General features: G+C 34.2%; 1 protein-coding gene across 1 annotated transcript in view; it reads right to left on the bottom strand.

Annotated features, from left to right (window-relative positions):
- The window catches only part of SYCP2 (synaptonemal complex protein 2), a 28,885-nt gene extending 4,765 nt beyond the window's left edge, over positions 1–24,120 (bottom strand). The window contains 33 exon segments of the mRNA XM_009893592.1: positions 527–617; positions 1,026–1,191; positions 1,302–1,566; positions 1,997–2,183; positions 2,990–3,169; positions 4,804–4,868; positions 5,269–5,443; positions 6,663–6,720; positions 6,828–6,892; positions 7,493–7,523; positions 8,209–8,327; positions 8,845–9,031; positions 9,033–9,068; positions 10,131–10,188; positions 10,293–10,365; positions 10,496–10,591; positions 11,361–11,479; positions 12,693–12,792; positions 13,870–14,025; positions 15,156–15,304; positions 15,863–15,923; positions 16,412–16,507; positions 17,186–17,231; positions 18,250–18,302; positions 18,381–18,523; positions 19,164–19,198; positions 19,760–19,865; positions 20,647–20,715; positions 21,641–21,665; positions 22,222–22,326; positions 22,912–23,040; positions 23,284–23,424; positions 24,097–24,120. Coding sequence (XP_009891894.1) covers positions 527–617; positions 1,026–1,191; positions 1,302–1,566; positions 1,997–2,183; positions 2,990–3,169; positions 4,804–4,868; positions 5,269–5,443; positions 6,663–6,720; positions 6,828–6,892; positions 7,493–7,523; positions 8,209–8,327; positions 8,845–9,031; positions 9,033–9,068; positions 10,131–10,188; positions 10,293–10,365; positions 10,496–10,591; positions 11,361–11,479; positions 12,693–12,792; positions 13,870–14,025; positions 15,156–15,304; positions 15,863–15,923; positions 16,412–16,507; positions 17,186–17,231; positions 18,250–18,302; positions 18,381–18,523; positions 19,164–19,198; positions 19,760–19,865; positions 20,647–20,715; positions 21,641–21,665; positions 22,222–22,326; positions 22,912–23,040; positions 23,284–23,424; positions 24,097–24,120 — 3,409 coding nt within the window.
- Positions 24,121–24,195: the final 75 nt, after the last annotated feature.

Below are 24,195 nucleotides of genomic sequence, written 5' to 3'. Positions count from 1 at the left end.
ATAAAGAAGAGTTTATTGACCCTTTGGATCCAAACTCTAGGAGTATGTGTCTTGGCTTTAAAGCTTGGGAACTATATAAAAATTAATAGGCGTTACATTTATGGAGGGCACGTTCAGTAGATATGAGAACTTGATGCTAATGAACAACAGGATTTCAGCGGAACACAGAACTCTGACCCATGCAAGACTTGCTCATTAAAGAGATTCACCCTAAGGTCTCTTATCCTGATAATAAATTATCCCCACTTTTTTGAAAGCATCAGTGGGAATGCTTCTAACTCTTTCTTAAGAGCACAACTAACTCTGCAGTAACTGCGTTTTGGAGCCCAATTTTCAGGTTTTCTGGGGGTAATTAAAACAGCAGAGAAAACGACCAAAAAAAAGGTAAAAAATTAATAACACTGAAAATGTATAAAATAAAACAAGATTAAAAAACTTGGGCCATATTTTTATGCCAAATAAACATTTTTCTTAACCTTTATGGAGACACATCAAAAGCCTTTTGCTTTAAGTTAAATGTCTGTACCTGATTCATGTATGGGGCCACAAGGTTCTTCACTCCACGACTGTACTTTACTTCCACTGGTAAGAGACAACGGAGATGGTGGTACACAATCCTAAAAAAAATCACCGGTTTATTAGCTTCCAAATTAAAGCATTTTTAGAAGCCTTCATCAGAAATGCACATTTATGTTGCTTTTCATTAAAGTAGGGATGAACACAACCAAAAAAACAACTGCAGGAATTACTACTAGGTCTCATTCGATGTCAGAATAAACAAATTCTCCACCACGTTAATGATAGCAATAATTCAAATGACCATTAAGGTCTAACTGTTTCTTGCAATAGGACACAAACAAAATTATTTCTTAAAGGAGTTATCAGTGCTTTTTTCACCAGGAAAAGTGGTTTGAAGGCACACAGCAGATTTGAGTTATTTGCCGATGCTACAATAGTTGTAAAGCAGACAAAATAGACAAAAGGCTGCAGCTTTCTTCTGAAGAGCAAAGGATTTAGTAACATACCTCTTCTTTACTTTTGGTGATAGGTTTAGTGGTATCTTGTAGTCTTCCTTTAATAGAAAGTATGTCTGAAAAGCAATGTCTGAAACTTGAATCTTCATTATTATTGCGTGTTTCAGATACAGATCCCTTTGCATGTTTTCCACTGACAGTTTTATATGTCGTTAAGCTGAGCTACACATTAACGAAAAAAAATCATTATTGAAAGGAGATGTACAAAAACATAGAGCAGTTGGCAGCTGCATTGAATGATTTCAGTTAAAATAACTGTAGAGTAACTTTAATATTCTTACCAAAGATGCTTCAGTTAAAACTGGTGAGAAACTTTTATTTCCAAATGTTAACTTTTTAACAGTCACCTCAGGGGACTGATTTAGACATATACTTTGAATATTATTCTTTTGTGGATAGAAATTATTGGGAGAGATCCCTTTCTCAAATTTTAATACTTCTGTTTTTTCTGGTGTTGACTCCTGAAGACCAGGTGATATTTCACTACAAATAAACTCTTGAGGAGCATCTCCTTCTGATATTCTTTCAGCACCTAGAAAACAGTTACTTAAGTGTAAGCATGAGGAATGAAAGTTAAGAGGTAAGTGAAAGCCTCATATTGCTAACTGTTCCAACTCCAGGTATTTGCAAGTCTCAGACAGGTGGACTTTTACTTTAGGTGTTAGCTTGCCACACTTGCACTTCTTCCACTTTCCGCGCTGTTTTAGCAGTTACCAGATTCATTCTAACACTTATGTATTGCACTACTATATTATGCTGATGTCAAATAACTGCACTAACCTATAAAAGTGTTAATGATATACTAATACACTTCGTTAAATTATGTGATACACACTGAATTAAGGGCTATCATTATTTTAAAAGCATGAAGTAAATGTGAAATTTTACTACTGTGATAATCCTCATTTAACCTCCAGCTTTTGATAACAGTATTGCTATAAATTTAAAGTCAAAATACATACATCTCATTGTCTCAAGAGATGCACGACTCTCAGGTGAAGGCATTTCAATTTCCTTTTCTTCTGCAGAATTATTTGGTTTAATAAATGCTTTATGTATATAGTTAGCTACTCTTTTTGGCTCCATAAGTACAATATTCTGGAGTTCCTTTTGCTGATTATCATCCTTTTTTTCCCCAATCGTATGTTTCTATTAAAATACAAAGTTTATGTAAACGTTACTTGTAAACATACGGGAAGTGTGTATATATGCAGGTAAAGAGCATATTACTATACGTACCCTTGAACAAGCAGAAGGTCCAAATAGGAACATCATTAGAAGTACTTAAATTCATAAGGATATCAGGTGTTCTGTATCAATATGCATTGAATTTGTTTAATTCAGCACCCAAATTCCTATTCTTATGAACTTCTTAACTAGCGGAGGCAATTACCAACGCTTCACAATTTAATCAATAAAGTTTACGGACCTATCCATATACACTGAAATGTTATGCTAAAAGAATGAAAAAGTTCTAGCACCCAACATTATTGCTTAAGTTACTAAAAATCCTACTTGGATATTCAGCAAAGGTATTGACATACCCTCTATCAACTCAGCATTTTCTACTGTACACAGAATAGGGATAGCATTATCAAAACCACATTATCTAGAAGAACAAAATTTGGCTCACTAAAACCTCCCATTTAATAGACATTTTCAAAATATTGTTAGGTTTTTCAAATAAAGGACACAGCTGTTCTTTGAAGCAGAGTAAATTTCATAAACAAACTGAAATGCTGTTACGACTGAGAAGGTTACTTAGGACTGATTTTCTTAGCAGCTAAATACTAATTATTAAAAAAGGGCACTGCTAGAAATAATAAAGAAAATTCATTTCCACTTGCTCATGTTGGGCACTTAAAATTCAGGACTGCTAAGTACAAAGCAGACCAGAGTTTATTTTGAAAAATATAGCAGAAGTGGACTTTTAGGAATAAAGTGCAACTTTATACCTGTGTTTTTGATTTCTCCTCCTTAGGGCTGCACGCTGAAGACTTACTTTCACTCTCTGACTCTGAACTGGAAGGCTCTTTGTAATTTTTTGCTAATGTTGCTCTTCGAGGTCGTTTTTGTCTGGTGGTTTGCTCTATCGTTTCATCAGTTCTCAAATTCTGTTTTTTACATTCATTTCTCTTTGGAAGAATAAAAACATCTTCAGTTTATATCAGAATTAATAATGAATAAGTATATAAGAATAAATGGCAGGTAACTTGATTTAATTACTTGAAATCCATTATTTCAAAACAACTAAAAAAATTTAACTTTACCAAAGCTCAGAGATTCCAACCACCAATCTACTAAGTATTTTGGGAAGATAATTTTCACTGTAGGACACAGTGCAGTCAGGAACGTAAGAGTCAAAAAAAATACGCCATTTTTGAACTACAGGAAAGCTGAAGTGGGTTTCCAAAGCTTGCTCTCTGAAATATGTGCACATTTAAATTAGACAGTAACTGTTTTGAAATAGAACAAAATTAAAGCCTGCATAGTGAGCAGGAACCAGTGTCCTTGATCGTCACCTCTGAACTGATGACCTCAACCACCAGACTAGAATGAATCTTCCTTTCTACCTGCTCCCCCTTCTACATCGTAACTACTGCCACTCTCTCTATACGGCAGCCAGTGTTCAGAAATAGAGCAAAGCATGTTCTCACTGAAAGTACCCCAGAGACTGACATTTGAAGGGATGTAAAACACAAGTGCAGCGCCTCTCAGACTAGGAGAGACTAGAATTCTTGCCTCCTCCTTTCTTGATAAGTGCTCTACGCAAAACGTATGCTTTCCTAGCCTCGTATCCAGGGTCAGGTCTACTAGCGACTTCCTGGGCTTCAGATGCTCTCCATCTGAGTCCATGCAGAAATGGAACCCTACCTCCTCAAAGCAGGCACTTTGAACTTGCTTGGGTAGATCTGGGGAATTTCGCTGCTAAAAAGGGACGCTTTTTAGTAGGTAGACAGATTTAACATTGGGCAATTGGAGCCCTCTTCAGTTTTGATATACCTGGACTAGACATCATCATCAATACCTACATGTGGTGATCATAATTTCAAATGCATGATGTACATTGAGTGCATGTATGTAGCTTTAAGCTAATAACATTAAATAGATTTGAATAATTATTGTACAGCCTGAGAGACCAAAGAGTAGTCTGGAGGGGACAGAGGGCAGGTTTGGGGTGTTTTTTTGGTGTTTGTTTTTCTTTTTTAAACTGTGGCTTACAAACATCTACAAGTACCTTCTATTAACATGTTCATAATAACTTACACTTTATTATACTTCCAACTTGAATACGCTTACAATATTTTGCAATCATTATTCTTTATTAACTTCTATAACATTTTTGTTTTCGCAGTTTCACTGATAAGTATATTCATTTAAAGCAATTATAATCTCAAAGGTATCAGAATTCAATTAAGCACATTAGACACATGAAAAACCCTTGCTGAAAAGCTAATGGCATATTCAAAGGAGTAGATGGCTATTAAGCCGTAAATAGACATAATCAATAATTTTAAGTAAACTTATAAAAGCATCAATGTATAATAATCATTCTGACTCATAGCTAGTATTATGCCTGAAATACTACGTAAACACTACATAAAAGGAATACAGTACCCAAAAAGAACAAACTGTATTTAACAAATGATCTTGAAATAAGCATGGAGAAATGGCACATATTTATGAAAAGTTATTTTAAAACAATATCTGTAGTGAGTTAAGACATTTTGAATATGTATTACAAGCCTAGTTGCAAATTTACATTTACCTTTTTCTTATTTGCATTTTTCCCTTTAGGTTTATCCATGTGGCAAGGAGGTTCAGGGAATTTATCTGCTGTTACAATACATAAAGTTATAAAAAAATCAGCAAAATAGTCAAATGTTTGACATTCAGAGTTTTAGTTGTAACATCACAGAATCTCTTTTATGCCTGCAAACTTACTGATTCAGTAAACTGCTTTCAGCACATTATTTTAAAAAGCCAAAGGTTTTTTGTTGACAACAACCCCCGCTTGTCCTATCCTCCAATAATTTCCATGTTAAAATACAGACATTTTGGAAATTAACCTTTATAATAATGATTAGAACTAATTTGAAAATTCCTTATGCTTGGAAATAAGACAACAAAAACATATTGTATCTGCAACACAGCACATCACATGCTGTGCAGCTAATATCTATGGACAAATTTATTACAGCATTCTTAAGAATTAGGAAAAAAAGCTTCTTACTTTTGTCTGTGGTTATTGGTTTCCGTAAGTTTTTATTTCTACTGTAATCAATTAACTGAGCTTTAGATTTTCTATTTGATTCCTGTAGCCAACTAATGTCTGTCCTGCTGTCATCACCTCTGTATTCTGTGTCTGTGTCACTAAAGAGATGCTTCTTGTTTTGATTGTTTCTAGTCTACAAAAAAACCCCCAAAAATTGTTACCTTATTGATTTACTTTTAATATACCTTTCACTCACATAATTGGTACTTAAAGGCAGGAAGATAAGATATACCGAGATCCTCAAAAATCTAAGCCTTACTTTTTTTCTTCCTTTCACTTCAGTGCTAGTTTTACTGTCATCTGCGTTCCTTAATTAGAAAAAGAAAAAACACCTTTAAATGATACATTTAAAAATACTTGTTCTAAATCTTTCTACTATTCATGTTATATGTGGATTAAGAATTTAAACAAATATACCTACTTTTCTTTTCACATCCCTTTAGGAAATACCTGTTTAGCTTAAAACCTCAAGGATGTGCTTATTCACTAATGATCAGTAAGAACACAGAGTAACAATACGTCCCTTTGCAGACTGTCCATTGACAAAAACAAGCCCCCTCTGTTCAGTTTATATGCCCGCAGTATTCCATGAAGAGAACGAATGCTGCTTTCTTCACAAAACACATTCTTTCCTTTTTACCAGCTTCCCAAAGGAAAATCATGAAACAGCCTAGGAGACCACAGCAACTATGTTTACTGCTTGAAAAAATAACATAGTCAAGATATTATTGTCACACACACATTCCCTGGATTTTCGTGACAGAACGCTGGAGAATGCAGACAGTGCTATTCTTGATTATCAGCAGAGTAGGACACATATAACATCCCTACCCTTTTTTGTTTGGATCTGTATGAACACTCTGTCCAGTAGCACACAATTCTGGGATCTAAAATGTAAATAAATGAGAAACAAATGAAAGTTTTCATTTGTTATACAACTTAAAATTAAACTGGCCATCAGACACTAACAGCTAAGGGCTTTCTTGTTTAGTTTTTATACTCAGCAATTAAATTACGGTGATTAATTTCTATCTTAGAAATTATTTAACAACAGAGCTGATAATTAAAACCAACTGGAACTGACTGAAGCTTTCAGCGTCTCAAACGAATACATTAGTTTCCATCTGCTTTGCTTCCCTGCCTTTACCAATTCAGCAGGCTCCTCTGAGCCATAAGCAGCAAAACTATCTTTTGTTGTCTTTTGCTTTTACCTTAGCTAGATTTTCCTTCTACTCAAACATCTGGGCAAAGATGTCTTTTTAAATGTTAACTGTACTTTCAGTAGACAATTTAAGTTGACTGAGCTCCTTTATATTCTATTCATAACACATCAGTTTCAATTATATTCTTACTCCAAGCTTTATTGTGGGCTCATCAAATCCACTGATGTTAAAGTTGTAGACGTCATCCCTGTCAAACAGACACACAGATCAATTTTGTGACTGAATTAATGAACATTTCACAAAGTTAGGTATGAGTAATTAGAAATCCTGTTTGAAAATGGTTTAACTACTTACATCATATGACCAGCAGTTATATTAAGAAAAGTAGTGGTTTTCAGGTTTCTATGCTGAGCTTCTTCCTATAAATAAATAAAAAGTTAACTTATATGTCAAATTTGGACTATGCATTCATGCACACTGTCGTCTCAAAAAGCAAGTTCTTCATCATGAACGTATGAAAAAACCTAGCAGCTACTCAGACTTCCACTTGACTAGCAACAGCACAATATGGCAAAAGGGGACAAGAGCTAGGAGAAACTAAATCTTTTAGAATTTATCCTTTAAGGATATTAACAAAACTTCAGAATTTTTTCCCCCCAAACCTTAAGACTAATTCCTGGCTATATCCCATTTAAGGATTCTGTAATCTCATTTACTGTAATATTTTTATTCTAAATATTTAGCATTGACATGAAAAGAAACAGATTCTATTATATAATTTGTAAACAGAAATTAATTTGGGTTTCACTGGCTGATAGTTGCCTGTAAAAATATTATTCCACGTAAGTAAATACATAAATAGTTTAAGTATATACAGTTAATGCATAATTAACATTACTGCCTACAGATATTTAACATTCAGTGGTTAGTGAACTTTTGCTTTACATCTACTAGCTACCACCATATACGTACATATATCTGACATGAAAAAGATCTCCAAAAAAGCAATAATATGTTACCTTAGAGACACAGGATTTATTTAAATATGGCCTAAAAAACAAGGATATGTTTCGTTAAATGTCAATTAGAATATATGCATTAGAATACTGCTTATATAAACAAAAGCCTTATCAAACGCAAGCTGTACTGCAGGTTCTGCATGTCTTCCAAGTGCCTATCCAAAAGGTTTAATAGCTGACATAGCCTAACTACTCCAGTCCTTCGTCACCCAGTTACAGTCACACATAGAGAGCATGGAATTACATGTAAAGTTCCAGCAAGGTAAGACTAATTTTCCTAAATAAAAGAATTTGTTAAATTTAAACTCTCCAACAGTCAAGTCTTTCAAGAAGAGAGAGCTAGGAACTTGACATAATCAGAAAATGACTAAATCCAAGTTTGGTCCCTGAACTATGATGATAGGATGGAGAGACACCCAACACGTGCAGTGCCCATGAACTTCCCCAGTTAATTTCTCCCCATGGAAGGTGTTGCGAGTGAGTGAATGAGTGAAAGACCACTGAATAGACTTTCTAACAGCTTTTGTAGTTATTTCAACGACTGGAACTATTTGACTACTAGTCTCCTACTCTTTGGTACAATAGGGTTTATCAGAAGTGAACAAATGATTCAGAAGAAAGCCAGATGTGAAATTACTGTCGACAGAGGAGTAGATCACAGACAAAGCCACATGCAAAAAAAGAATAAGCACAAATGTAAATAGTTCACATCATACCTGTTAAAACCCAAGGAGTCTCTTGCTTTGCTTTTCTCATCAGTCTTTACGTTATATCTGTCACTGATTTTGCTTATTAGAGATTTTGTTGCATCTGTCATTTCTTTAGACTTTGTTTTCTATAAAGACAGAGTTTAAGACTCAACTTTGAAACCATTAAACAGAAGGGCAAAGTTGCAAACAGAACTACAGGTTCCCAACAATCACCTAAGCTTCATTAAATGCCTTCTAGTGGTACTAAATCACATTCCTTTGAAAACCACTTTCCTTTGCATTGCCCAAACAAGGAGCAATAAAACATCAGTTTCGCAGATATTTTAAATGTTGCAGTTTTGTGTACTATAATGTTCAAAAGTGAATGAAGAAGTGCATAAGAAGTACAAGTTGGTGCTTCTTTAAGAATTATTTTTTAAAAAGATTATTTTTAAAAAGACATTTGGAGGAAACTAATCTTGAACAGGTCACACTGACAAAAGCAAACAGTGAAGCTGACGTTATTTAATTCACTTGGTATTAGTGGAAAGTCAATTAAAAATAAGTTTTTGACTAATTAAGAGTAAAATACAAATTTTGAAACACTGAAAATTTCACAATTCCCTTAACTGCAAGTCAAAGAAATGAAGGCAAGAAACTCACCGTCTTTGATTGTTTTGGATTCACAGTCTCTTTTCTGAAGAGAATATCAGGTTCCTCTCTTGTAGAATCAGAACGCAAAGATGTTTTGGACACTCTAGCTGAAAGAAATGTTTCAAATGATGTTTCAGTAGTAGTTTAAATATTTTTCCCTTCTGAACTTAACAGTTTCTGTTCCAAATGATTAATACTCTGACTGTCCATTAAGTATTTTGCAGTTTTCTTCCCTCATGTCATCAATTTAATTTTCTTGGTTTTTTTCTCTTTTTTAATTAAAAAAATGAACAAAAAACTTTGTTTCACAGCTCTTTCACAAACAATAGAAACTAATACCAGAAAACAAAGCACAGCTGCACATTAAAAATCATCCAAAACATTTTTAACACTAACAGTTAAGAAACATAACCTGGATGGGACGTACGTGCCAACGATGGATTTAGCTTTTGCTTGTCACCAGTGGTTATATTCTTCTCAGGAACAGAGCATGCTCTTTTTTTCAATGTTTTGCTTTTATCAAAAGAACTCTCCAAAAGACCAGACAACCTAATAAAGACAATACCATCTTATTATCAGTGAATTGCAGAAAGTGTCTTTATTATAATAAACATGCATCACAAATTAGGAAAATAGTGATACCTTGTAGATAACGCATTTTACATTGGTACCTAAGCCTGCTACCATTGTTCCATTAACCAACGCAGTGTAAAACGGCAAACCTTCAGAAACAACATATATTTTTAAGTCAACTTTAAAAAGGCAACAATATCCTATAGCCATCATTAAACCTTGAACCTAAATTAACTCTGTGGTGTGTCGAATCTACTACTTTATATGGCATAATTCACTTTTGTAAGCCTGCATGTCATTTGTATTTTACCTTCTGGTATCATCTGAAAGAATTACTCTACTCGTTACTACTAAACCTTACTTAAACTCCTACTCTGATCTTGTTAATGAGTATTGTTTTCATAAACAGATTCACCAATTTACAGTCTTTGATTAAGACAACAGAACAGTATTGTTCATGAAGTAGTATTAGCAAATACATCCGAGAGTGCTGGTTTGGTGCCATGCAGTTCAGAAGAAAACCAAACCAAACCAAACCCGTGATATAATAAAAGTGACCTGACTTACACAGCCAACAGTTCTTAATGCAACTCTCAGGGAAGACAAGACAATTAAATTCTGGCATTTTCTGAAACTATGCAACAAAATTTCAATTCTGACAATATTTTAAAATACTCCTTTCAAAGTGAGTGACAACAACAGTATTCTTTTCCAATACTTACAAAGGTTTGTTGCTTCTCTCTACTGGCTGAGAATCAGGAACAATATCTAATGCATCATCTAAACGAGACATTATTTTGGTATCAATTATTAATACAAAAGAAATGGACAAAATTAAAATAATTTTAAAATTAAGGACTATCAACACTTGTAAAATTACTTGCCTAAAGTTTGCTTTTGTGTGGCCTCAATTTCTGCCTCTTGTATCATTTCTAAAACTTCTTCAGCACACATTTGCTACAGTGGGGTCACACCCAAAAGAAAATATTAGTGTAGGACTATAAACAGTATAACCTTGTAAACTTGTATTTTCCCTAATAAAATCTGAAATTATTTTTTCATTTCACAGAAGTGCTGATTCCAGTACCTTTTCTGGTAGTTTTGCCTCATTTCTGATATTTGACTTCCTGATCTTCTGCTCCGTTTCACAAACTCCATTGTCTAGGGCACATCTCTGTTCTCTCTAAAAAGCACAATAAGTACCACTGACAATTACAATCCATAAATTCCAAAGAAGTAAAATTCTCCTTGAAATTAACACTTGCAATATTCTAAACTGCACTTTCTATATGTTAAAGCCTTTTTCTAGAGAATGGCTGTACCCAAGAATGCTTCAGAATCCCATAGTCTGGGATTTGAGCTGAATCTGACCCAGAAAGACATTTAGAACCAGAAATAAAATAAAAATCTTACTTTGAAGTCTTTGTTCAACTGGAACAGAAGCAGAAATACATCTACTCAAACTGCAGTTTAGTGACACCTATGTAGTTTTATTTGATTTTAGTGAATGCCTAATCAAAAATGCACTAAAACCAATGCTATGAATGCTATAACCTGAAGACATTAACATTTCACAACTATAGCTGAATGTATTATATGTTTTTAAGAGTATTTCAACACTGCATAATAATTTGAGATTCTCTGCATACACCCTTCTCATATTATACACAAAGAAAGAACTGTGGTTCTAGTAAAAGCAAGCTAACTCTGGGGTCAGAACTGACGACAGAATGCAAACTTTGGCTAATTTTGTAAGAGTTCAGTCTGAATTTAGATGTATTAAACCTGAAATCCAGAGGACAAGAAAACGTTATGCAATAAATTAAAACACATTATCTTCTACAAGTTGCTAACTGCAAAACTCTTAGCTCTTTAAAATATGAATTAGAAACAAATTAGAATAGAAATTAGTTATTCTAAGTAAAAGACTTAGATACAGATGACATGCATACTCCAGTAGGTTCTTGATAGAAATTCCTTGTTCTGGTCTCGTTTATTGCATTATTGTTAGACCTTTCAGCAGAGCTCATAATTTCCAAAGGTAATTTAAATCGTCCTTTACAAGGAGTGGCTAAAAACAAACCAGAGACATGTTAGAATTCTACCATTTCTTCTGTTACGATTACTGTGCTGTCTGTGACATCAACATGAAGAGTTTTGCCCATGATCACATCTATAACAAACTTTAAAAAAAGAAAGTTGGCTAGTATTTATATCGACTTATTATGTACCTTTTATAATTCTATTGATTTCAGTTAAGTTACATGGAGTTAAAGGACCCCATAGACCACGGGTGTCTGGAGGCAAGCAATGCTTTTCACAGCCTGGCTCTAGTAGAAAATAGTTGGCCACTTATTTAAAGATTTTACTGTAATATATTTTTGCTGGAATAGACTGTGTGGTTAAGTTCCAAATAAAAAAGTTACAGAAGTTCTCTGTCTTGCTCCATCCTAATTTGAAGATGCTCTCTTTTGTAGCCTCTGTTACTCATAATTTATATGTGACAGGTGGATATACATAACTAAGGATACAGTTCAAGCAAGAAAATTAAGTTTGTTAGTCATGCTGTTCTGCCACTAGTTGTATCTCCAGCCTCTACTGGTCTTTGTCTTACAAATCTCTCCCTTGTAGAAAGTATTAAATATCAGTTACACTAAGACTATTAGCAGGAAAGTGATGGCTCCTATTTGAGGTAAAGCCCCTTTCTTATCCTTTTCTCTGTAAGAAGCACTTTTGACATAACTATCAGTAGCACTGAACCTGTGACTCAAACTCACAGTGGATCCCACCTTGCTCAGCCGTATAATCAACTGCCCCTTGAAGAAACACTTGCAGTTTCTAGATAAGAGTAAAATGCAAGTGACAGATGTACACATTGGAGAAAGCGGATTTTCCACTGCAACTGCTATAAAAGCACTAACAGCTGAGAATTCTTTAAGCCAAGAGCATATGAGGAGAGAGATGAAGAAACACCTATGTTTTAGGTCTTCTAATCGACTGCTGACTTCTTAGCTTGTCCAGCACAAACAGCTGACTGACAGCAGCAGTAAAAACAAGAGGTGGCCTTCAGCTGTTTGGAATGCACGTGCAGCTACTATCCTGCATCAGGGCTGTGGGCCAGGAGCAAGTGGCCTAGTTGAAAAATCTCAAGTTTAAAGCACCTGCTAGGGAGATTTTATAAGGTCTACTTGTCATTTCCAGCTCTGCAAAGGATCACAGTTCATGCTTGCATTTCAAAGACGATTTATAACATATTTTTACTCTGAAAGAACTTGTAAACATACATGTGCTAGCAGATACCAGTGGACTCCTTGTGGAAACTCTTGTCGTTCCAGGAATAAGCACAGATGCTTCGGATACTTTCCTTTTACAAGATGTAGTTATCTTGAGGAACAGAAAAAACCATGACCATAATACACAGGTTTAAGGATGACAACACAAGATTTTAGAAAATTTATTTCCAAGAGTTTTTTGACGCTTTCTATTATTGGAATGTCAATGGTTGTTGCTGCACGTATCAATGTAATGCGACTTTTATGCAATTCCCTTTTACTTGAATTATATACTACTTCAAACTGATGTTTTTAAACTGAGATCAGTGATGGTTGCTTTCTAAATTAATTCAATTAAGCACAGGCAAATCCTGTCCTTTGTTAGCAATTAAAAGTAAGCAAGATGATTCCCAGCAGTTTCTGCAAAGCCATCACATAAGCTATAAACCAGCAGAACCTCAAGCCCAGGTTTACTAGACTACTTACTGCTAGCAAGACATGCACTGTGTCTGTTGCACGAGGAAGACATGGTGACATTGCTTCATCTTTTCCCCCATCCCTAGCGTACCTGTAGTTAGTCCTAGTATAACCATTATACGTTTATAACTTTAGGGTGACTGTGGGGCAAAAGAAACACCAGGCTTAACGAACGGGGCTTCTCTCAGTTTAAACCTGAGAATCAGCCATGCATAGGAGCAGTCCCACGAAACTGTCATTCGAATAACCGGGATACAGGATTCACCTTGACAACCACATGGGTTTTTGTTCTCAGCAGTCTTTGTGAATGCCAAGCCTGTAGGACTTGTCTCTAATTACAACTATTACTATTGCTGATCATTAGTAAGTCTCCAGAGGCTATACTAGACTTGCGCAGATCGTAAGAGATCTAAGAATGTCTTAAAAACGTTTCTCTTTAAAGAGAATTCTCAGAACGTAATGGTCTAAAGAACGTTAACAACTACTTTTTGGTTTTGTCACATTGTTATAGCTTCAAAATACATGATAACGAGAAATTTATTTGAAAAGGGATTTATATAGCTTAGTGTCAAGTCACAAGAAAAACAATCAATCAAATCCTGTATTAATTATATTTGAATTGGAAAATAACAGGGGTTTTATATTAGAAAATATGATAAATATTTAAATTGCCTTCTAATGTACTCTTTTCTGTTTTGGTAATCCTACTGACCTTGGAGGAACCATCTCTGCATTTCTGTTGACTGTTACTTTTATTCAGAGTCCTCAAAGTTCCAGGAAGTTGCTGGGTTTCGTATTTACTGAGTTTCTCCTCTTCTTCAGATTTTTCTTCCAAACATGGTGACAACTGACTTTCTGGTACCAGAACCTACGTAATAGTTTGGATTTTTAAATTTTTTTTATACAATATTTAGATTTTATTATGTTTCATGTTTATACCAACACACACAGAGCAACTTCTTTACCTTAATACATTCCTCACTGTAGATTTTGATAAACTTCAGAGCTTATATACTTTTAGTTTGAAAAGCATCCAACCTAACTGTTATTTTCGCTTACAAGGATGGGTTACTAAATCACAATTCACATAGAACTTTCCCTGTGTATATTTGTCTGAAGTTTTCTATGATTTGGATATTAATATCATTCTCTCCCCAAATATACAATAGGTATGTACTAGAAATCACTTAACTGGTTTTAGAGTTATCTTTACTTACTGGCATTTTAAAAGTCCTTGTTTTTATGGTGAATGATCACAAATGAGCTCATAATCAGACTAAACATAAAAAACAAGAAAATAATCATCTCAGTATACTGAAGTAAAATACCTGTGATCCACTTTCATCAAAGACGACGTGTACAGTTGTTTTGGCCACTGATGCAGACTGCTTCTTACTAAAGCCCTGCAAAGTGAGTAACCATCTATGTAAAATATACACTTTGCTCATTTTTAAACAAGAAACAGAAAGAAGATACTTAAGTCGGACATCATAAGTGTCTGAAATCAGGTTACAGGGGAAAAGAGATTCTACCAGCTCATAGCAGAGTTTCTCAGCCAGACAGAGTTCAGGGCAAAGCAGTTTGTTACAATCAGTAAGGAGTAATCTTTGGTGCTAAAACTTTTTTCCTAAATGAGTAAATTCGTAAGAGTGGTAAGTGTACTGCGAAAGGGGATAGCTAATGAATCATTTCTGAAATATTTGTAAGCCTCCAGTTCTTGCATTTCTGGAAAATTACACATGCAAAACTTGACTTTAAGCTATGGTGATCCCTTTCCAGGCAGTTAAATTTTTGTTGCAATTAATTTTAAATCTTATTAGACATCTTTACGAAAGCTTAACATATTATGGGAGAAATGCTGTTCTGTAATGGTGATGTTAATCAGAAACTCTTGGTATAAACAGATACACACAGAATCACAGCTATAACATTTATATGGCAATGAGACATTTATTTTGAATCAATTAAAAACTATTTGAAAAGGTGTTTAAATCTTACCTTACATTTACTTAATCCATAAATCTTTCTGGTTACATCTTTGATTTCCAAGATAGAATCAAAATATAAAAAAAATTTCTCTCCTTCTTGACTACCCACATTCATTCGGCTTTTTAGAGCTATTGTTAATAGTTTCTTGGAATCTTTTTCTGGACAAAACCAAAATTTGAAGAGTAGTTTCATTACAATTTAACAACATTTCTTATATAATATTTGTAAATACACAAAACTTGCTTGTATTCTTCAGTTCAGCACTTAAGATGTACATTTTATTTAATTCACTCTAACCTACAATCTATTTTATTAGGAAAACAATTCAAGATTCAATCTTTTAGAAATACTTATTCTGTATATTAGCTTGTAGAACTGTCTTTGAAGGTTATTTACTACAGCTGCAAACAAATTATAGATATTTGCAAAACTATTCTAACTAGTTTAATAGAAATATTATTAAATGTCATTGTTTTGTCTTATTTGGCACTGAAATAACTACAAGAGATTTTTTAAAAATTGTTTTAATAAAATCGCACCTGCACACCTAAAATTCAAATGTCACCACAGTGCAACTCTACCCAATAAAAACGGTACCTATAATACTTTAAGTGGGATTTTTGCTTTGCTGAGAATTGAGTCAGTACTTTAGGATTAATCAATTTGAAAATCCAAGTTAGTGTGTAACAAAAGGTCACATTTTTGAGTGCCAATACCTTCAAGGCTGTACAGGTCTACCTCTTCTTCTGGTATAATGACTGTTTCCCACTGATGATCCTTATATGAAAAATACATATTTTAAAGATAGAAAGGCGTTATATTAGAGTTAAATGTAAGTGCAGTGATCAGAAAGTTATTCAGTGAGGACAAATTTTCAATTTTTTAAATCCTCTGTTACGAGGAGTGCCAATAAACACATGCTTCATTTATAACAGCGAACAGTGTTTCCAAAGAGCTTTGGTAGAGCCATTAATCTGAACAGTTTAGTCTCATCTACAAAAGTTATGGCTGCAATTTTGTAAATGGCTTCTTGTCCATGTGTGCACATGTTAAACTTTTTGCAAACAGTATTAGAAAGTCATTACTTTGAAACTGTTTGACCTAAGTATGTACATCAAATGTAGATTACTTTTTTCCCCCCTTCACACTATAGATGTAGGCATAACTTCCACGCCTTGATGAGGGGAAACAAATTTGATACACTTGAAAGAGCGTGTACCTACTGCCTCAGAACAATCTAGTATGACAGACAAAAATTAACTTACGGTATCATCTGCTGCCACATAGAAAGATATGCTTCTGCTACCAACATTGAAATCAATCCAAAATTCTTCAAGATTTTCATCCAATGGTATCTGTAGCTAAACCAAAAAAAATATGATAAAAGAGTAAGAGCTGAGAGCAATGCTTTATACCAGCTAACAGGCTTTGTGTTACAGTCTGACAAACTTCAAATACATCTGTATACTTCTGAAAAAAACAAGGTGCTGGAGAAGGTCCAGAGAAGGGCAATGAAGCTGGTGAAGGGTCTTGAAAACAAGTCTTAGGAGGAGCGGCTGAGTGACATGGGGTTGTTTAATCTGAAGAAAAGGAGGCTGACAGGAGACCTTATTGCTCTCTACAACTACCGGAAAGGAGGGTGTAGAGAGGAGGGCATTGGTCTCTGCTCACAAGTTACAACCGATAGGACAAGAGGAAATGGTGTCAAGTTGGGCCAGGGAAGGTTTAGGTTAGACATTAGGAAAAACTTCTACACTGAAAGGGTTATCAAGGACTGGAACAGACTACCCAAGGAAGTGGCTGCATCACCATCCTTAGATGTATTTAAGCGGTCTAGGTATATTGCTCAGGGACATGGTTTAGAGGTGGGCCTAGCAGAGTTAGATAATGGCTGGACTTGATGATCTTAAAGGTCTGTTCCAGCCATCATGATTCTACGATTCTTACTTGATCCTTATTTTTTCTTAACTAGAAGGCAAAGAAATTCTTCAGTGGCACAAATGAAACTCTGTGGATATATGATTAAGCCTGTAACTTACCTCATATTTATCAAGAGCTGCTGATAAACATGGATATGTAAAAACCCTGTAAAAAAAAGGATATTGTCAACTATCCTAAAATACTGCAACTAAATTTTGGGTATCTGAACACAGCAACTGGATTGTGTTTTCAGCACAAAACCTGTGTGCTTCAGAGGCTAAGAGATTACAGCAATCAAGAGAGTAGTCGCTTGACTGCACTTCTTCCCCAAAGGAGATAACATGAAATTTTATGTATCCTTACAATTAAAGCAGTGGTCTCAGACCTCTTGTCGCTATATTCATACTTCTAGCTTAGCTGCTGATATTTTAAGAATGGTATTCAAACTGAATAGACACCCGATATTAAGACAGACTAGACAATCTCTTTGCTGTCATGACATATAAAACTAACATGCAGAGCATGTGCTCATATAGATAAGAAAAAAGCTCATTTTTTCTTCCTTTTTGTGCCCTATTTCTGTAGCAGATACTCTCATTGATCATTATCTCAATGTAAATGTCCCAAATCAATAAATAAAGGAATATATACCAACAGATCACTAGCTATTGTTAGATAATATGTTTATTGAATAAATGAGCATCTCAGGATTTTGCAACAGAACTAAAGAGAATACAAAAACCAGTTCCTTATGAGCATTTATTAAATCAAGTGTAGCATATGCTTTATATTGTTTAAGAATCTTTTCAAATGAATGTTCTTTATTTAGTGAGCAGTTTCTTCAAGCTGTTATCTAATAATCTGAAACATTCGTTATGTTTGTCTTTTTGCCAAATATGGGAATTACATAAAATTAACATCTTGATAGAAAAGATATCAGCAACAATGTATCAAAAGATGGTATTATTCAATTTCTTTACTATTTAATATTTTAAAAATATCTTAATTCTGTGTGGTTCCTGGACTTTGTACCACAGAAATATTAGTCTTATTTGTATTTGTTTGTATTGTTTTGGTTCAGAGCTTCCCAAAACCAGTTTTTGGCATACAAATGTTACTCCTGATGAATGGCCATAAAATCCAAAAAAGAAAATAATATTAACTGTAAGAAATTCATTTTTACCTTCTTTTGTCTCCAAGCATGCCATTCACCTGGTTAAGAAATTTTCTGCAATCCTATTAAAACACAGAACTTTCTTAAAGAATTGTAAAGCAGAAGTTTACCTCCCTGGAAATATTTTTCATATGACTTACTGTTTCAAACTCAGAATCTTTAATTCCTTTAAATGCATTGGACACAAACTCCATGGAAAACCACTGGCATGCCAGTTCTCCTCTCTGTTTCTCTGATATCATTCTGCATAATGCTTCTGTAATGGCTACTTGCAGGTCATAGTCTACAGTACAAAACATTTCACAGGAATAGTAGTTTTAAAGATACTACTGATGCGAAAAAAATATTATTACGTAGGAAACTGGTATAAGCAGTGTTGAATGTTTCAAATGACATACCACATTATATCCAAATACATAACCCATAAAGGATATATAGATAAAGGACTAAGGGAATAAGTATGACTAAACAACTCACGTTTCAAAATGAAGTTTCAACCAAGCTTTCAGGGAATGTCAGAGGAACACCAGGCATAGAAGCAAGAGATAAGACGTTTTCAACTTTCACCTGTCTGAACTGGGAAATTGTCGGATACCAAAATGCTCCCTGAGAGATGTTAGAGTACTACCAAACATGGCTAGCAGTTCACTGTCCTCAAAGACTGACTTCCGTATGAGCTTCTGCTATTTTAAAACTTATATTCTAGACAAGAAAAGGACTGAAAATTTCAAAGAGTAGGCCTACACAACATACATCTGAAACGTTCCAGATTGCACACTGTTTTCATGCAGTATTTGTATTTTTCAGAGGACTGTAATTGCAACATTCTGCAGTGTCTAAATGTCTTCTCTGGATCTTTAGTTAGTCTGCATGTAATTTTTAAGAAGCTCAATACTAAATTGTTTATTAAGTCCCATGCTCACCTCCAGCATCCAAAATTCTCCTCCCCATGTCACTCCTGCCAAACAAAGTAACGTTTCAGCAAAATATAACAGCAACACAAGGCACAGACAAAAAGTTTATTTAATGACAAGCTTTCAATGTGTGAGACAAAACCCTGATTCCACTAAACCATTAGACTTCAAAGGGGTAAGTCTGTTACGCTAAGGATATACCTCTGAAAGTACTACTGGGGAAGTGAATCACCTGATATAATTTTTATTCTATTTGATGTTTGAAATACTGTAAAAAAAAATTCCCAATGTGAATACCTTGTCTTTCCAGTGACTAATTCAGTGTGCTTTATGCACATTCTTATAAATATGAGTTTAATTATTTTAAGACAGCTGGGATGAGAAGCCTAACCCAAATTGGGAAAGAAGTAAATGTCGGCTTATAATGGAGAATAACCCATGAGAACACCTGCCCCCAGCCACTACCCGTGGCAACACAACGGCAAATGCAAAGGCGAGTTAAACGGGGACCAATCCCCATGCATTACAAACAGCCTTAGTAAAAATTGCCTTCCCAGATATGCAAATGATGTAATGATATAAAAACTATACTGAAGATTATTTACATGACAAGCAACATTTCCTTTGTAGAAAATATCTTTTTCCTGGCATCTCGAGGCATATTGTCGAGCATTAAATTAAGTTTTCTTACGACCTAAGAAGAGTAGAAAAGAGAGTAAGATTAAATATAAAATAAGTTGATAAAGTTTGAGTTATTCTAATAACGTAACGTATTTCATACCACTGAAGAAAATAACATGCTTAAATAATTGCAAAACAAGAAAAGACAATGAGTTCTATATGACCATAAATGGTATTTATCTTAATATAACTACCTCAAATTCAGTAAATTACAGTAGCTTCAATGTGAACATCAGTTGTTAAAGAATTATGTTTCCTATTTGGAGGTTTAAATACAGAAAAAATACTTTCAAAACAAGAGTTCTGTCTGCAGTCAATTGCTGACCTAAAGTGTACCTTAAATTTGCATTAAAAAGTCTTTCCTTTGGGGACGTAGCCTCTACGGAAGACTTTTTTGTAACTATCCCTTTCTTTAGGGAGGAAAAAAACCTGACAATCTGAGCTTGCTAAAATCAATAGCAGAAATTTGCAGTATACAAGAAGGTATACAAATTTCCTGCAAGTATCTAAAGAATTTATCTTAATCCTATTTATAGCAGTAGTAAAAAAAGCATATTATTTCCTACACTTTTATACAGCTTTCTCACCAGGATCTTAATACCACTGTTTTGTAATTTACTGTCCAAAAGAAAAATTATAGGTCAGTAATCTGAAAAAACCAAACCACCAACACATAAACAACAAACATTCTCAGAGAAGCATTGTCATCCTTCTGATACTACAGCACTACAATATTCTCCTTTTTTTGTAGCATCTGTACAGTTAAATTACTGTCTTCACAAAGTCTGTTAAAACACTAACCAGAAAATTTTACTAATTCTTACATCAGCAATGAGGGTACATGTTCTCAGAACAAAGTTTTCCAGTATTTGCATTTTACCTAATGAACAGTAAAAAAATAAATTAAAAAGTTATCAAGAGTGTAATAGGGTGGTCATCAGCATTTGGAAGCAGATTCATTTTCATTTAGAAATAAAATATCTCTTCCTTTCTACACAGGACTATTGATATGTAAAAATAAAAATCTTAAGCTTCGTGGTTAAATGTAAGACAGAACAGTTGCTTCAATTTATAGTAAATGTGGCTCTTTATGTTTCTACTCCTGTGTATCGCTGCGTAAGTCCCCTGGGGACAAGATCATTATTTTTAAAATATAATCGGATCAACTGTAACTTAGCTCTCCGAGATACAATTCAGACCCTGGAATTTATCTTCCAGGGACAAGGAAACTAAACTTTCATTTTGATCGTGACTGCATTATGGTCTGTAGTGACTTTCTGCCTACTGAAAGGTAAGAGCAGGGTGAAATTCATGATAACATGGTTAATAAAGGACTACGGTGCTATGCTGAACTATGACAGTAGCTTAGAAACAACACTGCTCTTAAGAAAAACTCTGTTCAGTTGCCATCTCTGAGGAGACTATCCTGCTGTTTTATTACTGACATCAGCAAATTACAGGGAAATCTGTCAGTAGAGAAACCTCAAATTGAATAATCAAAGTTATAGTTGACATTCAAGCTTGTTTCACACGAATGAGAAATGTCCTTTATGCGCAGAACAGCCCTCTTCAGGATAAGCCCTTTTCTGTTACAGGTTATTAGCTGAAACATATAGATCTGGTGGTAGATTTACGTTAGATCAAGAAACTTTGTACCACCCTTATTATACGTGGTGTTCTCGGAACTACCTTGCCTCAAGATGGTTCCACAAGCAGGAAGAGTTTTTTTAACACCGATAACTTTAAAATGTCTCTTTCAGAACACTTTAACTAACATATCCAGCGTACACTTTGTTTAGGCTCACCTTCAGGTCTGCTATCACATATAGCCTACAGTCAAAAACAAAACAAAACACAGCATTTTGATACTGTAAATATTACAGCAAAAAAATCAGGTAACATGTACCTAAAACAAGTAATCAAAAAGCATTTAAGATTTTAAAATTATTTCATCTTTAATGAAAAATATAAGAGACTTCTTCTAATACCAAGTGTGGTTTCCCAAAATTATATGTCGGTTACATTTATGGAAATTATTTCCCCAAAGTCGAAAATTTTATGAACAGAAGAAAACTCTCAGATCTCAAACTTGGGATGCTGGGTAATTTATATAATCAAAATTAGACCAAGATTAAATATTTTTGTTCATTGAACATTTACATTGTTCAGGTTTTTTTTTATTTTATTTTATTTCATGATGCTAATCGTCAGCAGAAAATGAGTATGAATACAGGCAAACTATCCAAAAAGACTTACAATCTATTTCAGAAATGATTGTAACATTAACTTTAGAAGGATATTTAAGGAAACACATTTGAAAGTCATTTTCTTGCTAAACTATTTTGACAAATACACAGAATGTATTTTATTATCAATATATTTTTACCAGTAACATGCTGAAGAAATCTTCGGCCAGACTTGTGAGCATTTCATTCTTTTCATTCCCTCTGAGGATCAAAATTCCTTTTACCTTTTCAAACCAATTAACCATGTAAAGGGAAAATAAATCTATTTTAATAGCATGAAAAAGGACAATAGTTTGTACTATACTTAAGTATAATTACACAAACTATATAAAGATTAAAACAACAGCAACAATGTTACCAGTCTGCTGAGGGTACTTCAGCCTCAGACTGAAAGTTTTTAACTCACACTAAACAAATGTAGGTGATACCAAACTAATCTAAGTGATTTCTGTAGCTGACTTTCTAGCCCAAAAACTAGAGAGCTACTTTTACAATTCCCATCACAGATAAGAGAGCTGAAAATCGCTGCATGAAGCGTGGTTGTAGGTGTGAATATAAGCATGAAGCTATCACCACATTTCTTTTTTTTTTTTTTTAAAGCAGTTGAGAAGGAAATTGAACTCATCTGACATTGCTGTTAATTTCCTTTAAAAGTAGCCACTTGTTAAAAAACATTTAATTCTAAATAATGTTTGTTGCAAAGTTGTAAGAAATTCTTAATTCAGAAACAATCAAGGACTAAATTGAATACTAAGCATTACTTAGGCATGCTTTTTTTTTTTTCCTCTCCTTTTTTTAGAAGTTAACATATGATTTATGGTTATACTTATCCTCCCAATAAGACCGTATTTTATCATTGCTGGGAGCCCATCTTCTCCTGCTATGCTGATTTTTTTCCCACATTTCTGGATAGAATTTAGCAAAGTGGAAATGCTTTTGACTTCCTGTTTGTCAAGTTCCTGAAATCAAAATTATAACATAAGCTTTAGTGTACAGTTCTAGAAGCACCTGTACTTAGTTAACCAGATGACATTTTGTTCTCAAGAGCCACCTTAATTGCAGCTTGAAGTAGAGATTTCATGCTTAAATTTTATTTCAGTTTTTCAAATCAACTGCTGGTATAAACCAAGCCAAATGAAAAAAACTTTTTTTGGACTATTACAATGACAGTATTGATGATTCTGATGTAACAATTACATTACCCGACACAGAAGGTTGTCTAATTTGTTGACAAACTGTTTGCTGCATTTGTGAGAGACATTTTCACAGTCTTCTGTTGCCAGGAATTGTTCTAATAATTGGAAATCTTTTTTTCTTGTAGCTTCATCAATTAACTTTTCAAACTGTCAACAATAAAAGAAAACAGCAACTGTATTACTGTACGCTTAACACCAATGCTGATTTCACAAGATTGAACATAGGTTTTACGCAATCACCTGTGGCATTCTAAGCAAATATTCTGAATCATAAATCACTAAATGTAAAACCTAAAGTACAATACATCAATCATGCAAAGACTTATTCACTGAGTTTTAAATTATTTGCCAGTTTTCCTTCACTGAATGTTTCTTCGTTCCCCATATTACAAATAAATGCTAGGTGCTCATTGTGTTAATACCCCTTCCTTAGTACCTTTAATATTTTGCATTTCTAAGTTATCTATTGGTGACTTTAAAAGATATTAATACATTTGATGACTACTGCCTTCCTCAACTATTTTGCCACTCTATTCTTGCTAGATCAATTATAACCAGATTTCAACATATTGGTCTGAAGTATCTTCCCAACTGATTCATGTATGTCAAATGCATACGATTTATTTTCATCGATAACAATTTCCAGTTCCTCCTGCTTTCTACCCAGCTACTTAGCGCTAACCTACGTCAACGGAAAACTTTTTCGTACCGCATTCTTTGCCACACTGCCAATTTTACTTGTAATTAAATACCAGAAGCAGTGCTTTAAGCTGGTAATTAAAACGATCAATTGTCATATTCTAGTCTATAAGCACATACCTGCATCTCAATCCTGGCTGCCATTTTTGCAAATCATCTATTCAGCTGTGTAAAAAGGGAATATTCATCACTTCACCAAACACAATTCACTGACATAGA

This window comes from Charadrius vociferus, unplaced genomic scaffold, assembly GCF_000708025.1.
Source record: "Charadrius vociferus isolate BGI_N301 unplaced genomic scaffold, ASM70802v2 scaffold259, whole genome shotgun sequence".
NCBI lineage: Eukaryota > Metazoa > Chordata > Aves > Charadriiformes > Charadriidae > Charadrius > Charadrius vociferus.
The sequence above is the reverse complement of the archived record's forward strand: the minus strand, read 5'-3'. Positions and strand labels throughout refer to the sequence as shown.